Raw genomic sequence first — 20,421 nt, 5'->3', positions numbered from 1 at the left:
GTGTAGAAGGAAGGATGCTACAAGCACATGAAAACATGAAATAAGGTGTCAGAGTCCTCTGAAACCCAAGTTGCACAGGCAGAAACAGCTTCACTTCTCATTGAGAGAACCTGCCTGGTAAGGCTGAAACCTTGAAGAGCATCCTGTAATTACAGCCAGTGAAGGCCTCCCCAGTCTAACATGTTTTTGTGCTGCAGATTGGAAAAGAATATGTGACGTAAGTTCTGAAGCCCTTTCTTGGGGCTCTTTAAAAAAATCAATTTGGAATTTCCTTTAATCAAGAATGCTACTCTTTAAATGGTGTGTAAAGAAGCCACCTCTGTAAACATACATAGTTCAGAACTATATATTTTTCCATTCTTCAAACTAAAAAAAGGAAAAGGAGACAATCGTGAATTTTCTAAAAGCATCAGCTAGAAAGTCATAAAAGAAAGGTTTAAATAAAGTTCTTTTTTCTGTTGGAAACAATGTGAAGTGTATAACCACATACTTGGAAATGTCTGAAATCAGAAGCTTGAATCAGGGAAGGATTTCACAAAGGTTTCCAAGGATCGTGGATAAGCTTATCCTATTTTCTCATCATAATTGAATTTTCTTAAAAAAAAAGAAATTTAAAACTCAAACCTGAAGTTTGGGTTATTTAATACAATGAGCTTTCCTCGGGCTAATACATACAGAAGTAAAAGAAATTTGCTTTGACAAGCATTGACTGAAAGCACAATTAAGTCCCCAGGGTTTGCTTTTGAGGCTTCATAAGCAGCCWTCACTTTTCTTCCTGAATTATAGCAACAGGAAACTATATCATATCATAAGTTTAAATAGCATGTGAAGCAAGCTCAATGTGAAAGCTATAGAATTCTTTACAAAAATCTATGTAATGAAGTAGTTTCCTAATTACAGGGATTCACATCTCAAAATATCATTGCTTGTTGTCAGCATTTAACTTTTGCAGTTTTCTAGCTTTATAAAGCGTGTACTTTAATGTCTCAGTTCTACTGCAAGTCTTATTTTCCTGCTCAATGTCTTTGTGAGATAGAAAACTTGAAGTAATCATAATCAAAACTACAAAAAAAAAAAAAAAAAAAAAGAAAAAAAAGCAAACCTTCTAATAAAATGCACATAGCTGAGTTAAACTTTGTGGAAACTGAAATTATCATGTCAAGACTGTATCACACAAGAATCGATTAAAGTTAGAAGCTCTCAAATCAAAGATCTCAGTTATGTAATCCATCTGGAACAAATACAGCCTGCACCATGTTATTAAAATGTCTAAACCTATGATGCATGCATCAAACCTAATGTATGTCAAACAGGTAACTTCACAGACCATTATGAACAAAACAATGTGCAAGTGCTGCGATGATTTATCTATTAGGAAAAAAAACAACTATATTYGCTACACATGTAACTGTAGCACGCATTTTTAATATCACAGATTCCTGATTTTAGGCCTTGGGAAAAARAGGTGGACTCTAAAGTCTTGTGATTTTAGTTTTTACCTGAAATGTAGGAGATGCTCAACACCTAACATTTTAATGTTAGCACATGCAGCAGTCTCTGCCATGTTATGAGCCTCCATATACATAAGGCTCATAGGCATCATGCACCTCAGTCAGATACACCACGTTGATATTCTATGATCATGCCTTCCTTCAAAGTCAGCATACTCCCCTCTAAGAAAACCATATGCTTCATATCTAAAAACAAATAGTGTGAGCTGAAGACAGCATTTTTATCATCTTTTTGCTAGGCTCTGACACAGAAAATACTCTGTAGTGTACCAATGAAGTCTTGCTTTATTTATTTCAGTGACATAACTCACTGAATACTTCAACTGGTCATGGCAGCAATTCTGTAGGTACCTTGCTCCTGCCTAGAAAAAAAAAATCTAAAAAAAAAAAAAAAGATAACTCAATCTGTTCTTTTATTTTCCCACATAACTAAAAACTATTCTTTCATTCTCTACTTATCTAAGACAAGCCTATTCCCTGTAAGCTTAGGTACCAATTACTTTATTTCCAGAGCTGTGTTGCTATCTTATAATTTGATGGGATTTAGGTACCTACTTTCAAAAATCTGACATCTAATTTGGAACTGTATATATCAGTTTCCAGTAGTTTAGGAAAACATCTACTCAGAAGTGTTAAGAGTAAGTTTTTCTTTTCCTTTTTTTTTTTTTTTTTTGGAAGGTGCCAGTATTTGTTTTGAAAAGCATTAGATGATCAAACCTGATTTAATAAGAAAAAATGGAGGAAGATGTTTTGTATCTATCAGGAGAGGCCACTTGAACTAACTGTAGTCACAAACTAAATAAAATATCATTCTAGTTTTGTCCAAAATATTCTGGAAAATCGAACTACAAAGCAGAACTCCCTTCATTGCTTCAGGTGATCTAGTAGAGACAGATGACAGCATTTTGGCATTCTCCCTTCTCATAAAGAAATCTTTTTTGAAGTCATGCCTAATATCTGAGGAGATAACAGAAACTCCATTCATTAACATCACAGTCTTTCAGGCTCATAGGATACAATTTTGGAGAGGATTTAAAAGATCTGGTCCATAGCCAGGACCCCTAAATTATTTAGTCATTTTTCCCTAGAGATCTGTAGTTGCACAACATATTGGCGATGTACAATGATTATGCTCTAATCAAATTTCTAAGTGTAAGGTAGATTTCTTTAACTGCCTGATATTGAAAGGCTTTAAAATTCTTTAAATGAAATGCTTCCATTCAGTGAACTGCACATAATTTATTTCTGATTTTTCATTTATGAATTCTTATTTCTTTGTTTATTATTCTTTTTACRTAAAAAAAGTTTATATATAAGATATCTTTGTGATGTGAAAACTCTTCCCTGCTCTCCTTTACAAGAAATTGAAGGTATTTTCCTTTTAAATTATGATTAGCTATGTAAAGAATTATACCATATGCAAGAAACATGACCAGAAGCTCTGCTGATACTTATTGTGGTTGGAATTGTAAATAAGGCAAAGATATGCAACTCAGCAGGACTGACTGAATTTCTCCTACCTTTGAAATCCACCCATTTTACACAAAATTGTTCTGAGAAGAGAGAAAAAATCAATGTAATTATTCCTTTGTTCCATTCAAACAGTGATGATTGGTAGGCATTTTGATGAAGAAGAGGTGCTGCTGGAAGTTACTCACGGGARGTTGCTTTTCAAAACTATTTTTGCCTGACTTCTGTTTATTGAACATCTGTTCCTTCACCAAAAGGGAGTTGGCTGTTGGGAGTTGGTTATTTCAACAAAGAAGTAACTTGTTTCTGTGCAGATTTTTGCTTTGCAAAGTGTTTTGGTACAAGAGAAGGGGGCTGATAGAAATGTACGCAATGTGAAAACAAGCTCATAGAATAATTCAGAGGCAATACTAAACATTATGGAGGACATAGAAGACAGATATCCAACCTACATTATGATTCCTTTTACTCAAAATGAAAAAAGCTCATTTTTCCCATTTTTTAATATTTAAGTCATATCCTCTGGTTATGAAACCTAAAAGCTATGCCATGGAAGAGGTAGAGACGGATCAATCAGAAGGTAAYCTTTAATGAGTTCCACAAGAGCATGTATAGCTCATTTAAAGTAGAGAGAATGTTTTATGTTTCGTTATGAACATCAGGCAAGAAGTACTTTTTTATTGCATTGAACTGAATCCCTTAAGGCTCTCACATTTGCAGGAACAGAGCTGATGGAATAGTTAAGACTCAACTCAGCTGGGAGACTACATTTGAATATTGCTAKTCATTTCCCATTCCGTAAGGAAATATTTGTCTAAGAAGTGACATAGCTTCAACCTAGTGTTTCATCTTTCTCTTTTTAAATTTAGCATTTAATTAAAAAATTCTCTGAGGATTAAAAATTACTAGTGAATGATTCTATGAATAGTGGTGCTTTACAGTCATTTTACTCTCAGCTTGTGGTTGTATGCAAGAAAAGGAAATGAGAAGACATCCTTGATGATACAGTCAAAAATACTTTGGCTTTGTGTATGAACTACTTCAGTGTTCACTTTCGTAGTTTAGGTGCTTAGTAGGGGCTAAACTTGAGGGCTTATGATTGTTCCAATGTTCTCAGTGCTTAAAGCAATTGAACACAATTTTAAAGTAAATGAGCAGGTAAGTACATCAGAGCCTGTGGGTCWTGACTTTTCAGTTAGGAGCAACACTCATAAGCAGCCACAAAGTCCCTCCTATTCACTACATGGGGAAGGTTGCATTTAAGCCTGTTTCTCATTTGGGTGGTCTCCCAGCCATAAATTGCTTGTCAAGTAAGAAGATATAAAAGGCAGAAGGGTAGTGGGAGTGGGGCTTACTATTGAGACTCTTATTTCCTTGCAGTGAAATGGAGCCACCTTGTATACCCTTGAATGCTCTCAAATATTTTAGATCAAGGCAATGTATGTTCTCCAACACTAAAGTTATGGTAAACTTAAAAAATGCATCAATATTGCRTATCTGATATTCACATTTCTCAAACTAAGCCTAGTACGAAACACAGCATATTGGGCTTCCTATTTCCCCATCAAATTGAACAGATTATTTCTGAGAGAGAAAAGGCTCTTAGTCCTCAGGATTGACTGACCTTCAAGGATATCTTTACTTTAAGGAACACTTCACATTTCCTTCTGACCTATTTCTTACTCCATCACGCCACTGCAGGCATTGCAGGCGCAAGTCAGGCGCAAGTCAGCTCYGGCACAGGTCTCTGGAGAGAGAGCTTCGGCCATCACCACAAGCTGGAGCAGGCTCCAGCAGGCTCCTTCTACTGCTCCTTCTACTGCAGCCCAATAAAGTTTTGCTTACAGTTACATTATGTACTGGGAATCTGCTGTAGTGAAATTTCCTCCTGTTGTACCGAGCAACTGTTAATTGCAGAAGAAATCTAAAATAAGGCCTTAAAATAAGGCAGAGTTTCTGGCTTTTTATCTCAGATCTTTTCAAGGACACCCAAGAGTTCTCATTGCACAGAGGTACCGCACCTTGCACAAATCAGGAATGTTTTTTTCCCTGCTGTGTGAAACATGTTGGGAAGGACAAACAAGGAGGAGAGAAAGCAGGCTCAGCACAACTCTATGAAACCCAGTATGGAAGGACTTTCTGAGTGGATGACTGCCCAGTGCTCTTCTTCAGRATCTGCCAGAGAGGAAGGACTGGTGCCACACTGACTGAAACTCACCCACCTTCACCTCCAGACACAGTTCTGTGCCCATGGAAACAACTTTCAAATAGTCGTGAAAACCCACAGCAGTGCTTGGTACACACATACACACATTCTTATTGTTCATGTAGAAAATAAGTCCATTCCTTGCCCACAGTAAACGAAAATTTAAGATACTGAAAAAACAGTGCAATAATATTGACATTCAAATGCAGTGACTGTTGTTGCCGTGAGTGATGGAGGTTTTGAGTGATTTAGATCAGGTGCCCAGTGCATAGCAATGAGAAGCGATGCTACGCTATGCAGAGAGAAGACCCTGATTTGCAGCCAGAAGCCAGAATTAAAGTATCTTTTTTTTAGACTTTATACTCTGATAACTGGAGAATTGAATTCTGACTGCAATTTGGATATGCTACATGGATTTATAGTCTAATAGACACAGTTTTGTGTAACCTACTTAGAGTCCCTCCAAAGAAAAAATTAGTAGCTGAAATCAGTAAATGTGCCAATTATTCTGTATTCCCCTCATATTGCTAAATACTATTCRAAAGTAGGTTAATATAACCATAGGGGGAAAAGTACCCACTCTCTCTATGAAATGTAATGTAYTTGAGTAAAATATTTTTATGAATACAAATAATATTGGAGTTTCACTTTTAGTATTCTTAAAACTAGCATTGTACTTTAGGCTGGTGTTTTCAGAAGTGGAACAAACACACAGAAATTCCCACATATTACATRGTACAGGCTGAGCAGCCCAAAAGGTTTTATGGCATACAATAATACTGCAGGCACAACCTGGAAAGTGTCAGATGGAAAGAAGAACCACAGACTAGAGAATAGTAGCTTTCAAGAAGCCAGACTTGAGCATCTCAAGAAAGCATTTGCATGTGCTGCCTCTAGCAAATAGTATCCCATCACTTGCTTTTCTTATAAGTAGGAGTTTATGATGATGAAATAAAGTGTATCTTTTCAGTTCTTGCTATATTCTTTTTCATGATAACATCAGAACACAGAGAAGGTGGGTGGAATACTGTAGATACCAACAGAGCAAAGGGACAAAAATGTCTTTGAGTAAAGTTTTGTTAAAGGTATAAACAGAGGAGCCAGTTAAAATGGAGGAACTACTTCTCAGGGATTCAGAGGAAACCTGAAATATTCAGAACTATTCCAGACACATCACTGGATTAAGTATGAACTTGAACATAAAACTCATTTAAATGTTTGCTGCAAACTTTCCTATTACCATAAGGAGTTTTAAATTAAGAAAGTTCCATGATCACATTTATTTTCAAAATACATGGGAGATTTGAGCTCAGAGTACATGTGTTTATGTTTTATTATTTGCATAATTCTGTTGTAGGTCTGAATACTTGTCTTTACATACACTGATACATACAGAAACGTGTGCTCTCCAAGTGAAGCCTGTACCTGTGCAGGTCAGTTCAGTCAGCTGGAGAAACGGAGCATGAATTAGCTCTTAGTAATTTGTATCTCGGTAGATTTTGGCTCAACGTTCATGTGTTTGTTAATTATTGAGTACTACCTTATTTGTGCTACTCTAATACATGTTTGCGGGTAGAGGAAAAGAACAAAGATTATTAAACACTAAGGCACTTAATTATAACATGCAAATAACTATACTATACAAATCTGATTGTTTTATTCTAAGGACTTTCCTTAGTTTTGCTCTAACTTCTTTTTTCTCTTGGACTGTATACCTTCAATATCTTACCTGTATCAATGGCAGAAACAGCAATATGAGGAAGGGACTAGTTCTGTACTACACTGCTAAGAGTTTCCTGGGCTCTGTGTTACCACGAGGCTGAACCTGCAGATTGAGAATGGACACTCACTAGTAAAGGACTCACCCTCCTTCTTCAGAATATTTGTGACCAAAGGCAAGGATGTCAGATGCCCGGCCACTGCCATCACATATCACAACAGGAACAGGAGGAGTGTCTCGCAGGTACTCCAGCACGATAGAGATAACATTGGGACCTCCTTCCACAATGAGGGCCACCACTGGAACCCCTTGACCGATTCCTGAAGTAAAGAAAGAAACAACAACAACAAAAAAAGACAAAACAAAAAAAAAAAAAAAAAAAAACAAAAAAACAAAAAAACAAAACATAATGGAAGACAAGGAAAAAAGAAAAGACTTACACTGAAATTACTGCAATGTGACTGTACAGTATCATGTTAGAGATAATATCATTCATCAAATCTAGATCTTAACGACAGAAGGGAAATTTATGTCCATCTTGTCATTCTATCACATAAAACAGGAGTTTTTAGAATTATCTTCTGCTTTAAATAGAATTCCTGAAATATTGCTGAAATACACCATGCATTTTTAAAAACACTGAATCTTGATTTAAAAAGCTTAGAGAAACTGCCACAGTTCTTCCTATATTGTTCTGAATCATAACATTGCGACATGCTTCAGATCTAAATTTTGCATGGTTTCAGCTTTCCAATATCTTTGTTTTCTATTTTAAAATCTCCTCTATCATATTTTTATTCCCTTGTTAGATGCTTTTAAGGTTGCAGATGGATAGCCCTGTAACCCTGACAAACTAAACATATGATGTTCCATGTCAACGCAATACTTGTTTTCCAATTCTATCTCACGCTTTTCTTTGAATTCCCTCCAAATTTTCCAGCATATGCCATTCCATACTTCCATTTCCCTGACGTGCAGACCCTTAGCTGGACAGAATGCTCCAGAAAGATCTGAAACAGTGCTAAGCATGAAGAAGACATCTTAATTTTCAATACTTGTACTGTAATTAGATGGAAACTCTCTGCAAAAGTTGCAACACAGACTTTGSCAGAAAAGTCTCATGGATTTGGAGAATGCAAATCTGAGAGCAGGCTGGCACTTAAATGGCTGGTGAAACCTGCATGGGTGTCACTTCTTGGATAGTGAAGAATGGGGTCATTCAAAAGGACCTGGGCAATAAACTAAGTGAACAATTGCTATTAACATTTCTTGATAACGCAAAGCTTTTTTTTTCAAAACCAGGTTTTGTTATCAAAACTACATGCATTCTGTACAGAATTTTGAAATTTCATTGAAAGAAAACACATGAGTCCCCCAAACCTTAATCCTTGGGTAGGGAACGTTGCATGAGGCAAGGCAACCACAAGTTTTAATCTAATTGCCTCACATTTCCACAGGGAGTGGGAGCCTAAAACACCCACATGTTAAATCTTGTTAGACCCTATAGAAACATTCCTGAGCCAAATCATATCGGATATTAACCAAAACTTATAAGGATCTGAATTACTGCTAAAAAATGATCTGAACTGTTTTTTTGTTTAACTCCCCTGCAATAGTTCTTCTCTATGACAGCAACAATATAAATACCTTCTGAGTCACATTAGAAGTAAATGTTGCATTTTTTGGAGACTCACAGTATATTCATTAAGGCCATGATCTCCTGTCATACTGTGGCTCTTTTATTATTATAACTTAAATAAAGTGTGTGCAGTTTACTTATCATAAAAAACTTTAAGTAGAGCTAAAAAACAAGGCTAATGAAGGAGTAAAAAAAGAGTGGAATATAACAAAGTGATTAACAGAATTATTTGCACATCGCTCACTAGTTACATTTTTTGCTGATATGAAGGACTTTCCTGAACTGCAGCTCTGCCTAACCATTAGTTGGCAGTTAAATTGTTTTCAAAGATGTTAGTGGAAAAGCATGTCTGAGGAAAGGAGTCAAATGAGAGAAAAGAATTAAAACGTTGAATTAAGAGGAGAGAATTATCAGTCCAATGGGTCAAACTATCCCTCATGTACTTCTATTAACTTTACAGAATTTAAGCCAAAGATGAATTCACAGAACCATAGAATCACAGAATGGTGATGCTAGATTTAAGCAGTTTTTGGCTAGACAAAACTAATTTCAGTTTGGCAAATTCTGGGTGCATAAATAAACTAATTTTTAGCATGCATAAAACTACATGCCTTAAAAGTGCTTTCAATAAAATTAACAACAAAAATGGAATTTTCTGATAATCATCTAAACAACAAGATTTTCTTTTGATATCAGCACATTTAATATGATACATATAGTTGCACTTGAACATATMCAAAAGAACCCAATATCACAGGTCTATCTAAGCTTTTGTTTGCTGCTAGGTGACAAGAGAAATGTTTTTTATAGTGATGTCTAGGATAAGAATAATGTTTTCATATGACAGTGACTAACAGAGTAGAGTATTTTTCCGGGTGAAACATCCCAACGTAATCACTAGATAGACTCACAGTGGCTGATGAGATACACCCTTCTGTTAAAAAATTAGTATTTGGTTGGATGAAGTTATTTTATGACTCCATTTCTAGTGCTCTGGCAAATATAATGGTACTAAGTCTTATGAACTTTTTATCAGGACTCAGACTCACTTTTCTCATGTAGTTTTCTTTATCTACTCAACATTGTACAGCCAACACTTTTAGGATTTTTTCTTCTACTGATAGTTTCTTAAGAAATGAATTTTTGATAGTTGAATAAGGATTCTTGCTTCAGCCCTCCTTGCTCTACAGGCAGATCATAGAGCAGCTCTAAATGAATTCTGATCAAGTGATACCCAGCTCATTGAAATCTGATATCAACATTCCTCTTCAGAAGTGTAGGATTTTCCTCTGGAAACTGACTGGAAGGACCCATTTTACTTAACTGAGGATAAATAAAATACAACAATTCTTGTAAGTCTGATTCTGACTTTTTCCCAATACGGCCTTTTATAAAGTATTTGCTACAATGCTGCATAGGAAACTATTAGCAAAGCTGGATATAAGAGCACAAATGTTACGGTATATAATTAATTGACTAATGAGTAGAGTAGTATGTGGAAGTGTAGTGCCAATTAAGTTCCTTAAAGAACTTACGCTTGTCCTATCTTATTAATGACTTCAGACCAAGTACAAGAGGTGCTGACATCTGCTAATATGATGAGGCAGATGGCAGYAAAGAGGTGGTTAAAGGCTGTGTCAATAAAGAGGCAAATTGAGTCTGAGGACTTTGGGGGCTGAGTAGTGGAAATGGTGGAAGTTCATAGGACAAAAGGCAAAGTCAGGTATTCGGAGACTAATAAATTCTGCTATAAACTGGAACTCTTTAGCTGGAAATAAGAGAAAGAAGAAAGGTCCGTATGAATGAGCTGGTCACAGGAGAGTTTTCAGGATGGTGTGGCCAGGAAGACGGCAGGTACAGTCCTGCAATAAATACAGTGAAACATTTGTAGTAGGAAATACGGGTACACTAGTGCCATAGTGCAAGCTATTTGTGAAATGTCACCTGGAATACTGTGTGCGGCATTGCTCACCCGTGTTCAAGAAGAGCAAATTGGAACAAACGGAGAAAAAATCTGATAGTAGTTTATGCGAAATGGAGATCCTATCTTATGAGACAAGATTAAATGTGTTTGGCTCATTTACTTTAGCGAATTGAAGGATGAAGGATAATATGTTTGATTATCCCTATTGTATTTATAGAGAATTCTATGGGAGAGGAAAGAACTGTTTTAAATAAACAACAATTTTTGCACAAGAAGATGGAAGATTTCTGGCTATCAGAGAAATGAAGCATGTTACAGCCTTCTAACAGGACTGAGATTGAAATGATATCAATAACCAGCGTAGATGCAGCTACTTCCTGTACCTCAAATTGATTTCTAATAAAGAACTTTTTCATCTTTCTTCAGATAATTAGATACGTGTTCAGTCTTGGCATATTCCACTAGGTATTGATCAGTTGGGCAATTCTGACAATAAATAACGACGGCTAGTCTTTACAGATGGACTAGTAATTATGCTATTTGGGTTCATGAATCTGTTATTTGAAAATATTTCTAAAATTACTTTTTTTTTGGTTTGTATGTTTTTGTTTTAACATCTACGGTTATGGCAGTTCCATGGTATACAAAAATTCTCTGCAGGTGTTCCCATTATGTTTCACTGTGGTTAATCAGATGGCTTGCTTTCCCTTCCCTGATCCTGCAGAAACACAACCAGCATGAACACAATCCTCTTTGTGTATAATAAAACAAAGCAACTTTCCTCCAAATTCACTCTTGAATGAAACTCTATAGCTTTGAGATTAAAAAAATAAAAGCTTGTATTAACCTTAAATTACCATTATCCCTACCTGATCAAGTTCAGATTGAAATTCAGCTCTTTAAACTGTTCCAGGACTTTTTTTATGAAATAGAAAAGATTTAAAACACAAGCTTGCTTTCTATGTCTCATTTGCCTTTTGGAAATTCTTTTTGGGTTTTAGCAAAAAAACCCAAAACAAAACAGAAAAAAAACCCACAACCCATTATTGTTTCTTTTTAGTTTTGAGGGAAAAGTAGAAAGTATATTTCTGGAATGAGGTGTAATATTTTTAAAATCAGCTTACAATATTTTGTTGGTACTTCTTCAGAATAAAATCATTTCCAGCTTTCAAGAAAGTGTTCTAAACTGCAGATCTCTGGTTGTTATGTTATCTTATGAGCTTTTCAAGATTCATTATGATTATTTTTGAGCTCTGATAGCATTCACAGTGTGCGAAAGGAAGTCCACAGAGAGGGGAAAAAGAAATCTACTCTGCTTGAGTATCTTAAAATTTTTTAAAAAGATGATGACTGGGAAGTATGACATTCTCAGTTTTCCATGATGTTCCCCATAACATTTAAGTTATTTGTGATACTATATTCATCTCAACATGAAAACTTAGCTGCTTATATTAAAGAAATCTGTTCCTCAATAACTTCTGAGAAAATAACAGAACTGATTTGAATTGGTCTTTTAGATGGTTTGATACTGGAAAATCCTAGGTGCATTTTTGCCACTAAATATTAGGAATTTGGAAACAAATATGGAGGATATACAGAAAAAATTCAGTGTGTAGAAAGAGATCTATCTACTTTTGCTAAGCAGATATTAATACTACATTTGCTCACAATTTTTTGTGCGTGAAATTGTAAACTGATAATGTCTTGCCTTACTATGAACCTGATTGACTGGAAAAATGTTGCCAGATAAAACACCACATCTGAATTTGGGAAAAAAAGGTATTAAATGAAGACTTTTCATAGATTGGTACTCAAAATATTTTTCCTTCTAGATGTCTGTATCTCCTTAGAAACCTGTGAGTTCGTAATTCTCTGCAAAAGCAGCATTTTGGCTTGTCCCCGAGCACAGGCACTGTGACGACAGTCCACAGAGATGGGGCTGGAAGTGCCTGCTATATCTGTAGGGAGCCTCTCATTTCAGCCCTGCCATTTGGTCGGTGAATGTCAGACTGGGAGGTAAGATGCTAAATCTGAAGGTAATATCCTCTGTTCTAGGCCAAGGACATCACCATTATAAATAGAGATTTTTCCTTGAGTCGAGACTGTCAGAAAGGAGGCAATGAAGAGATGAAACCAGGCTCACAGAGTCTGGGGTCAAGTCCCAGGCTTGCTGTCTCCTGTCATGCATGAAGTACCAACTTCATGCCAAGTGTTAAATTGGACTGCCTAAGAAATCTGCTAGAAAGAAATTTTCCCTTCACACTTTTTTTTTTCCTTTTAATTCATGAAATTGCAGGTTATCCTTCTGAAAATAGGAAAAAAAAGTTCTATTACCTGGAAAAAAATCTACAACATAAGGTGATGTTTTCTGAACTACTAAAAGAACAATTCTTTCTTAAAGAGCCAGATACTCTTCTATTTCTTAGAAGACAATAAACAACATATTACCCAGTTTATTACATCCTTTGCAGAGAAAGACTTATCTTAAGTTCAGCTGATTTTTTCTATGTCTGAAAATTTATGGTGTTTTTCTGTCTTCTAATAGTAACATGAAGATTTGTTTTTAAGTTTATACACAGAAGTTTTTTCAGCATCTAATGGATGAGCTTTGATTTCAGCAAATCCTTTGCCTTTTGGAAAGCAGAGAAACTCTATTGTCTGGCAATATGCAAGTAACAAGTGGACTTGAGAACAGTCCTGAATTCTGACTGCTACGTTATCACAGCTGTGTTTATCATGTGGTTAACTACACTTACATTTCAAGAGAGTAAGGATCTGATCCAAAAATCAAAGCTCAGACTTCTCAGAATTTTTTTGTACCCTATGTTATCCAAAATAGCTTATGAGCCAGCAAGGAGATTGTTCCCAAATTTTCAAAGGAAATAATTCAACCCGAATTAAAGAGCATGCATGTGAAACATCTCATCCAAACCTGACTATATTACTATTTCTCATTTAATAAGTCCCAAACCAAAGCCTATTCATAGCCTCCTCACTATGAACATAAAAAGGCTAACAGTCTGTTATGATCAAGTTAACAGAAAACAGACAAAACAGTATTCTCTTCTTTCCATTTTACATAGTGAATCACCCAAAATGAAGACAAAACTGTAGAGAAGACTGGGGAGTTAAAGCTGGTTGGGTCTCCGAGGCTCATCACCATATTAATTACTAAAGATATAATATGTACTTAAGGCATTTCAAGAATGTAAGCATGGATTTTTGTAGATTAAATTAGATTGGTGTTTCCCAGTGTCCATTGTTGTGGTTGTTGTTTGTATAATATTGTAAATGACTTTGTAATATTGGACAAAAGATGTATACAACCAACCCAATGTTTCATTAATATGCTGTTGCCTTTGTGGCAAACAACAGAGGAATGAGAGATATTGCGATTCTATTTAGGTATGTAAATACTAGAACACTCATTCTAATTTGCATTACTGGAAACTTGTGGGCCTTAATGTTAATGCACAAGAAAATCTTGTTTTCCCCTTGTGACAAGAGTATTGCCTGAATATGCAAGTTAAAACAATAAACTAGAATAAATGAATGAATCCAGAAATGGTAGCACAGAAAAATACTGCATAATGTCAGTGTAGTGTGGAAAGTGATTTTAAAAAACCCACTAAGTTTTGTAGAAGCCTTACTCTGTTTTTCCAGATCTTAGGAAAACATTAACATTTTATGCTATATGTATAAATAATATATAACAGGTTTATAAATTATTACTAATTCTTTTTATGAAGAGCTAAACATGAGTTATCCGCTGCTATATGGACTGATAAGTGAATAAAATGCTTTATTTACTATAGAATGCCATTTACTACTGATGTATGTAAGTGTGCTTATAAGAGTAACTGGGATGTATCAGCATATTTTGAACTATTTCTATCACCCCTGATCTTAGAGTGCACCCTGCACCCCTGAGATCCGTGCAAACAAAACTGGGAAGCTCTAGTTCACTATCCCTGACACAGTTGTTTCTGATTTCTGTATGTTAACACTGGGTTGTAGCATAAGTGTATCTGAGCTAATTTTCTGCAGGCTGAGTATGTTGGTGGGTGTTCTCCTAGGCCTTTCTTCTTCTTCTTCTTTTTTACAATGGGAAATTTTAGCCAAAGGTTTAGATGATTGTTTGGATTTGTCTGGGATGCTGGTACCCATGGCTGCCCCACTGGAGTGACTGCACAGAGATTCAGATCTCCCACACAATGTGCAGCTGTACAGCTGGTTCTCTGGAAGGTGGCTGTGATGGGAAAACATCAGGCTTGCAGCACACATGAGACAGAGTTATGATGGACTTGCCAAGTGGGTCCAATCTTTCCCAAAGGGTGGGGAGAGTGAGCCTCCGTGAGCATGTGCACAGTGCAAGTGCAGTCAGTCTATGACATCCCAGAGTCTTTGCTTAACAGGGAACACAATGGTCATCTCTACAGTGTGGAAACAGGACTTTTGACCCTTCCTAGAAGTCCTGAATCTACTGTAGACAGGTATRTGCTGCACCAAAAACCCTGGACAGGGATGTATAGGACAACATGAGTCTGGATGAATATGAGTTTTTCATGAAAGCACAATGTTCTCGTGATCAAGGTGCCTCTATTGTTTTACACAGCACCACCCTTCAGGTCTTCCAGGTTTGCTAAACTTCCTTGGATCTAGACAAATGGGGGCCATGGGGTACAGAAACAAGGGGGTTTCCCCACTAGTCAAGTCATCAGCTGCCACACCTTTAGCTGAGATAATGGCCAGTAGAAAATTTCTAGGACAGCATTTAGATTTTTTTCAGTTTTCTAACAGCACTTCTACATACCCTGCAAAAGATCTAACATTTTTGAGCAACATTTCCACTTGCAAAATTCTTTTAGGACTATGACTTTTGCAAGGTGTAAACTCTTGGCTAACAACTAAAAGATGTACACACATGTGTTAGTGTGCCTGCAAGGGCTTKCAGCTGCACAGTGCCGTTGAAGGCATGTACGCAGGCCATTTGGCACAGGCTGCTTTGCATATGCTCAGTGAAGGCCACAGAGGACTTCATGAAAGTTAACCCCTTCATATCCTTTCATATGCAGTAGTAATTTACACCAAAAATCAGATAATTTCGAAATTGTCCTGTAAGATAAAATTTTATGTAATGAGGACCTGTTTCAGGGACCACACTGTTCTGCATTTTGCTACCTTCCTATTCTATTTTTCAGAGAATATTTCAGATTATTCCAGCTAATTAAAATTCCTTTATTACAAGAATGACTTGCCATCTTTTCCAATGATATTGAGAAAAAATTCTCTATGGCTTTTCTTTTTTTTAGCTATCTTATCTGCTGCCTGTTAATTTGGAATTAAAAGCTTTCCGAGCTCCAGAGTTGTCTTGCAGTCATGCCACTCCACTTACTAACAACTGCACTTGCTAGGYAGCAAGCACCTGTGTTGCTCTGAGGTATGACTTGATTCCACCCTTGGCTGCAGCCTAAACTAGCATTTATGGCTCAGTCTGTGGTGGATAGCTGGCTTAGTAAGTCGACTGTAAGTAATAACTGCAATGGTAAAACAAGAAGAAATAAATTGGAGGTGAAGGTGATCAACCTTCCCCTTACAGAGATAGTTTACCTTGTGTACACTCACACAGGACTACTTCAAAAGAAGATAAGAATGAGAAACTTCAAAAATGCAAGGTACTAAATTGGCAAGCAATTAGGTATTGAAGTAAATTTTGAGTTCAGAGGTTTCATCCTAAGAAGAATGCCCAGTGAGCACATTTAATACAACTGTGTTTTGAATAAGGATCATGATATTCACTTTAACTTGGTAAATTCTAAAGAGTGTATTGGATTTGGTTTTCTGTGACTGCAACAAATGTTTCAGATGCACAATGATTTATTGTCATGTGGATGAATATTTACTAAATTGAAGTGAAAAATGACCATGAAAATACCAWTTTTTTCATATGCAATGCTACAAACTGGAAATAGAAATACCAAAACCACTCTACATGTGTAAGTCTTTAATGCTAAAGTGCATGCCAGTGTTAAATCCACATAGGAAATGATATATTTCTCTACAATAGACTTTTCATTCAACAGATGTGATTAGAATTCAAGACTTAATGCAGTCCTTCCTCACTGGCATTTAGAGGAAAATCCCATTTAATTGTCAAAGCAAAACCATCTTAAGAAGTTGCTGTGAGGCTCAGTCAAAATGTTCATGAATTTACAGATGTTCTGACAATTTTGAACTACAYTTTGATCAAATTCAATCTTAGCTCTAACCTAAGTATGTGATATGAACTAAGATTTTTGAGCAGAAATCAACTAATAAAATTCTTGAAACAGAGTAAAATGACATTTCCCTCTGAGTTCTTTTGCAGAGTTTGAGGATTTTGATACCTTGAAACTGAAGTTGGAACTTGAATAAAGTGCGAAGTATAAATTTGCATAAACAAAGACAGTCCTTAGCTCTAAAAATAGAGAAGTCCACCTTAAAAGTCCAGCTTATGGGCATTACGATACTCTAGCTAGAGTAAGCAACAGTATGAAACTTCTCTGTGGCACTGCCTGTGGTCCTTACTGCCTCAAAAAGGCTTCAGTGATAATAGAGAACATCCTAAAATAATCCAGATCCTTCTCCTAGGTTAAATTGAAAAGAACATTACAGGTCAGTTATTCTTTTTCAGTCTTCAGGTCCTTCCAGAAACACCTCCCGAGCCATATTAAATACTTTTGTCTAAAATACCAATAGCAAGTAGGTAAGAACATCTGCATATTTGAAGTCCTGCTTCCCCCAGCTTTGCAAAAGCTTTCCAGTGCCAGGTATCTACTCTCCACATTGGCTGCTCAGAGGAATTACATGTTYAATGAAGAGCCTCTTGATATTTAAATCTGTACTTTGGTGACCTGAAAGTTTGCCACTGCTTTAGCTGCTCCCTCCTACACCTGCAGCTATGTTCCAGCAGAACCATTACATTATCCACTGCACAGCGAACCCCTTCACAGCAAAGGGAATTGACCTTCACAGGAGGCTGGACCAGGATGGGTCTCATCACCCAGTGGGACAAGAACTTCCTGCAACAGCCACGTTTGGAGYAGATGTAATCTAACCTTTCTGCTCTTCATACTGTAAGCACTCCTTCACAGCACCTCTTATTTCCTGTGTCTGCCCCAGCACAGCACCTGTGATTTGCTTATTCTAGATAAGGCAAAAGATGAGACAGATAGATTTTTTTTTTTTTGATTCTTGAAAGGATTCAGTAATTCATTTCAGTAACAAGATCACAGAAACCTGAAGATAGAAAATAAAAAGATGCCCCAATGTGAAAAGTTTTCCCATTCTTTTCTGAATAATTTTACTAGATTTCTAATTTAATAAATTAAATGAAACTTCCACTTCAGTGGAGGCTCACTACAAGCCCTGTGTCTAGAGAAGCCAAAGTGACCTGGAAAACTGATACAGCAAACTCTGAGAATATTCTCTTTCTCCAGTTCACAGAACTAAAGGATTACATGTGACAAAATGACACAGAACTGCTCCTAAATAAAGGAAAGCTCACAAGCTTTGGACTTGTTTTTGCTTTTCATTTTTTTCCAACTATTCTTCCACCTTAGGCTCATTAAAATTCATTTGTTGTCATTCCCTTTTTCTTTTCCATGCTTCCCAACCACATCTTCAAATTATCATTATAATTCTTTTATTCGGCTTCATTGTTTCCCTTCTAGCTTGCATTCATTCTCCTTGTTCCTCTTGTTATGGTCACTTCTATTCTGCATTCTCAACTTTCTAATCTTGTTTTTGGTATCCCATACATGCTTCATACTTTCTCTGTCTCCTCATGTCTAATAATGTCTAATACACAATCCCCTTTATCTTCTGTTTTGAATTCTCTTCTTTACGGAGAATATGATCTGGTTTTATTTGTCTTCATCTGTTCTCCTTTCTCTTCCTTCCATCTCTGCAGCTTCCCTCTCAGTTTGATATATTCAGAGCTCCATCCTTCCTTGTCTATCTCAATCCAACTTGTGATAAACATGTGATATGTATGTGATATATTAGTCATGCTCCCTTCATTCTCCTCATTTTCTGGCTGCCTACAGCTAAGCTGCCTCTGCAGCTCTCTGCTGAAGAGAAGAACTGACAGCTGGATGGAAACAGCACCTCTAAGGTTTGCCTATATGTAACTGCCTTTGTTATAGGTATAAATAAGCTGGCAAAATCAATAAAATGCACCTACCCAAAAAAGAGGGATTTTTTCTGGGAATGGATAGCTGCCTGGATAGGTCACAATATGCCCTATATCTTTACCAGCAGCAGAGCTAGATTCCATAGAAATAAAGGATAGATCACTGACAGGCCTCTGCTTTAGTTCCATGGTTCACAAACCATGGTAAATATATCACGCATGCAATTTAAGCCATTTGAGAGTGGTACAAATGTTGCGACTGGCATCCGTAAACTGATCCTGCCAGATGTGGTACTGACAGACAAGCCTGTGGACTTGACATCTGGACTGCATCTTCATTTAATTTTGGATCAATGCTAAAAACTGCTCCAAAGGACAATTCCAAGTGATGGTAATAAGAAAATCAAAAAAAAAAAAAAAGTGATCATGATATTTGCTTTCCGTTTTCACAGTGATCTCTGCAAAAGGACAAAATGTTTTGAGAGTCCTAAAAACAGGCAAGACATGAGAATGGTCTATGTATAGACTAAAAGTTACGATTTTCTTGGTTGCTTCCTGTAGGATGTGAATATATTGTTCAAAGCAGGCATTAAGTTCAAAGATGCACATAAGAACTTTCATGGATTTCAGTCAAAACATAACCTATCTGTCCTCGTGGTCAACAAGTTATTAGGTCAATACTACAGGACCTTCTTGGAGCTCATCGGTTGTAGGTAATGGCCTGTTAGACTGAGGAACAACTAGAGTTTCAATAACATTCCTAGTCTGTCTTCTCTATCTTGCTGTGCTCCTTTTGGACATGAGCCCTATCACATATTGCAACCGTTCCATTTACATAAAGTTTTCACAGTAACATAATCAATTTTATAACTGCTCCAGATTACATACTGAGGAGTTTTAACTTGTTACATTTTGCGTATTTGTCAATATAATGGGCACTGTATAATCTCAGATGAAACCACACATTTATGAGCCTCTAAGGTTAGACCATGAACTCTGCTGAAAATCAGCTCCATGGTGGGAATGAATGGATCCACTTGTACCCTTTCAATTGTTTACATTTCTGTGCCTCAAGAAAATTTTTTAACTCATACTTGCTTTCACAAGCTTCTCTGAGATATTTTTGGCTCCAATGCCAGATTCACAAGCATCATGAATCTTATGATGAAAGAAGCTCTCAAATAAAGTCCATAATCTATGAATCCTCAAACATTTCTGACTGTTACTCAGGCTTCCCAAAGCTCTACTTTACAGTAGGAATCTTCTGCTAGAAGGAAGTCTACACCTACTAGATGTTATGAAAATGCATCTAGCGCTGCACAGAATGTGAAAGGAAAATCTGAAATAAATGAGAATTCCAATGCATTTGATGATGAAGCAATGGTCAGAGAAGATGCCAGTGATGACAGTTGAACGTCCCTTTGCCTTCCCAGCCCCCTTTATATATTCTCAGGCATAGGATGACAAAGGGAAGTCCACGGGTCACATGAACAGATATTGTCGACATATTACACTGTCTAAATTGCCTTCTCCACCTAATAAGCTCACTCAACTTTTTCCATCATTTCCTTATTTAGGAGTAAGCTCTTCTCATATGCCTACTAGAACTGAATTACACTTGTCAACTCTATAAAGAATGATAGATTAAATCCAAAGATATATATACCATTGTCTGCAATCTTTCTGTTTCAGAAGAGTATTCTATGTGTAGGCCAAACTTCAGTGCACTAAATATGTATTTAAAATAAGAATGATTGAAGATTTATAATAAGTAGTAG

At 36.5% G+C, this 20,421-nt stretch overlaps 1 protein-coding gene across 5 annotated transcripts in view; it reads right to left on the bottom strand.

Annotated features, from left to right (window-relative positions):
• The window catches only part of TRPM3 (transient receptor potential cation channel subfamily M member 3), a 261,642-nt gene that overhangs the window by 84,239 nt on the left and 156,982 nt on the right, over positions 1-20,421 (bottom strand). For all 5 annotated transcript variants that reach the window (XM_085312517.1, XM_085312487.1, XM_085312493.1 and 2 more), the window contains exon 7: positions 7,053-7,227. In XM_085312517.1, coding sequence (XP_085168643.1) covers positions 7,053-7,227 — 175 coding nt within the window. The remainder of the gene's footprint in view (positions 1-7,052; positions 7,228-20,421) is intronic.

The sequence above is a fragment of the Rhea americana genome, unplaced genomic scaffold, assembly GCF_003343005.1.
Source record: "Rhea americana isolate MKP2758 unplaced genomic scaffold, rheAme1 scaffold_11, whole genome shotgun sequence".
NCBI classification, from domain to species: Eukaryota; Metazoa; Chordata; class Aves; order Rheiformes; family Rheidae; genus Rhea; species Rhea americana.
Note: the sequence above shows the minus strand (reverse complement) of the source record. Positions and strands in the feature narration are given on the sequence as shown.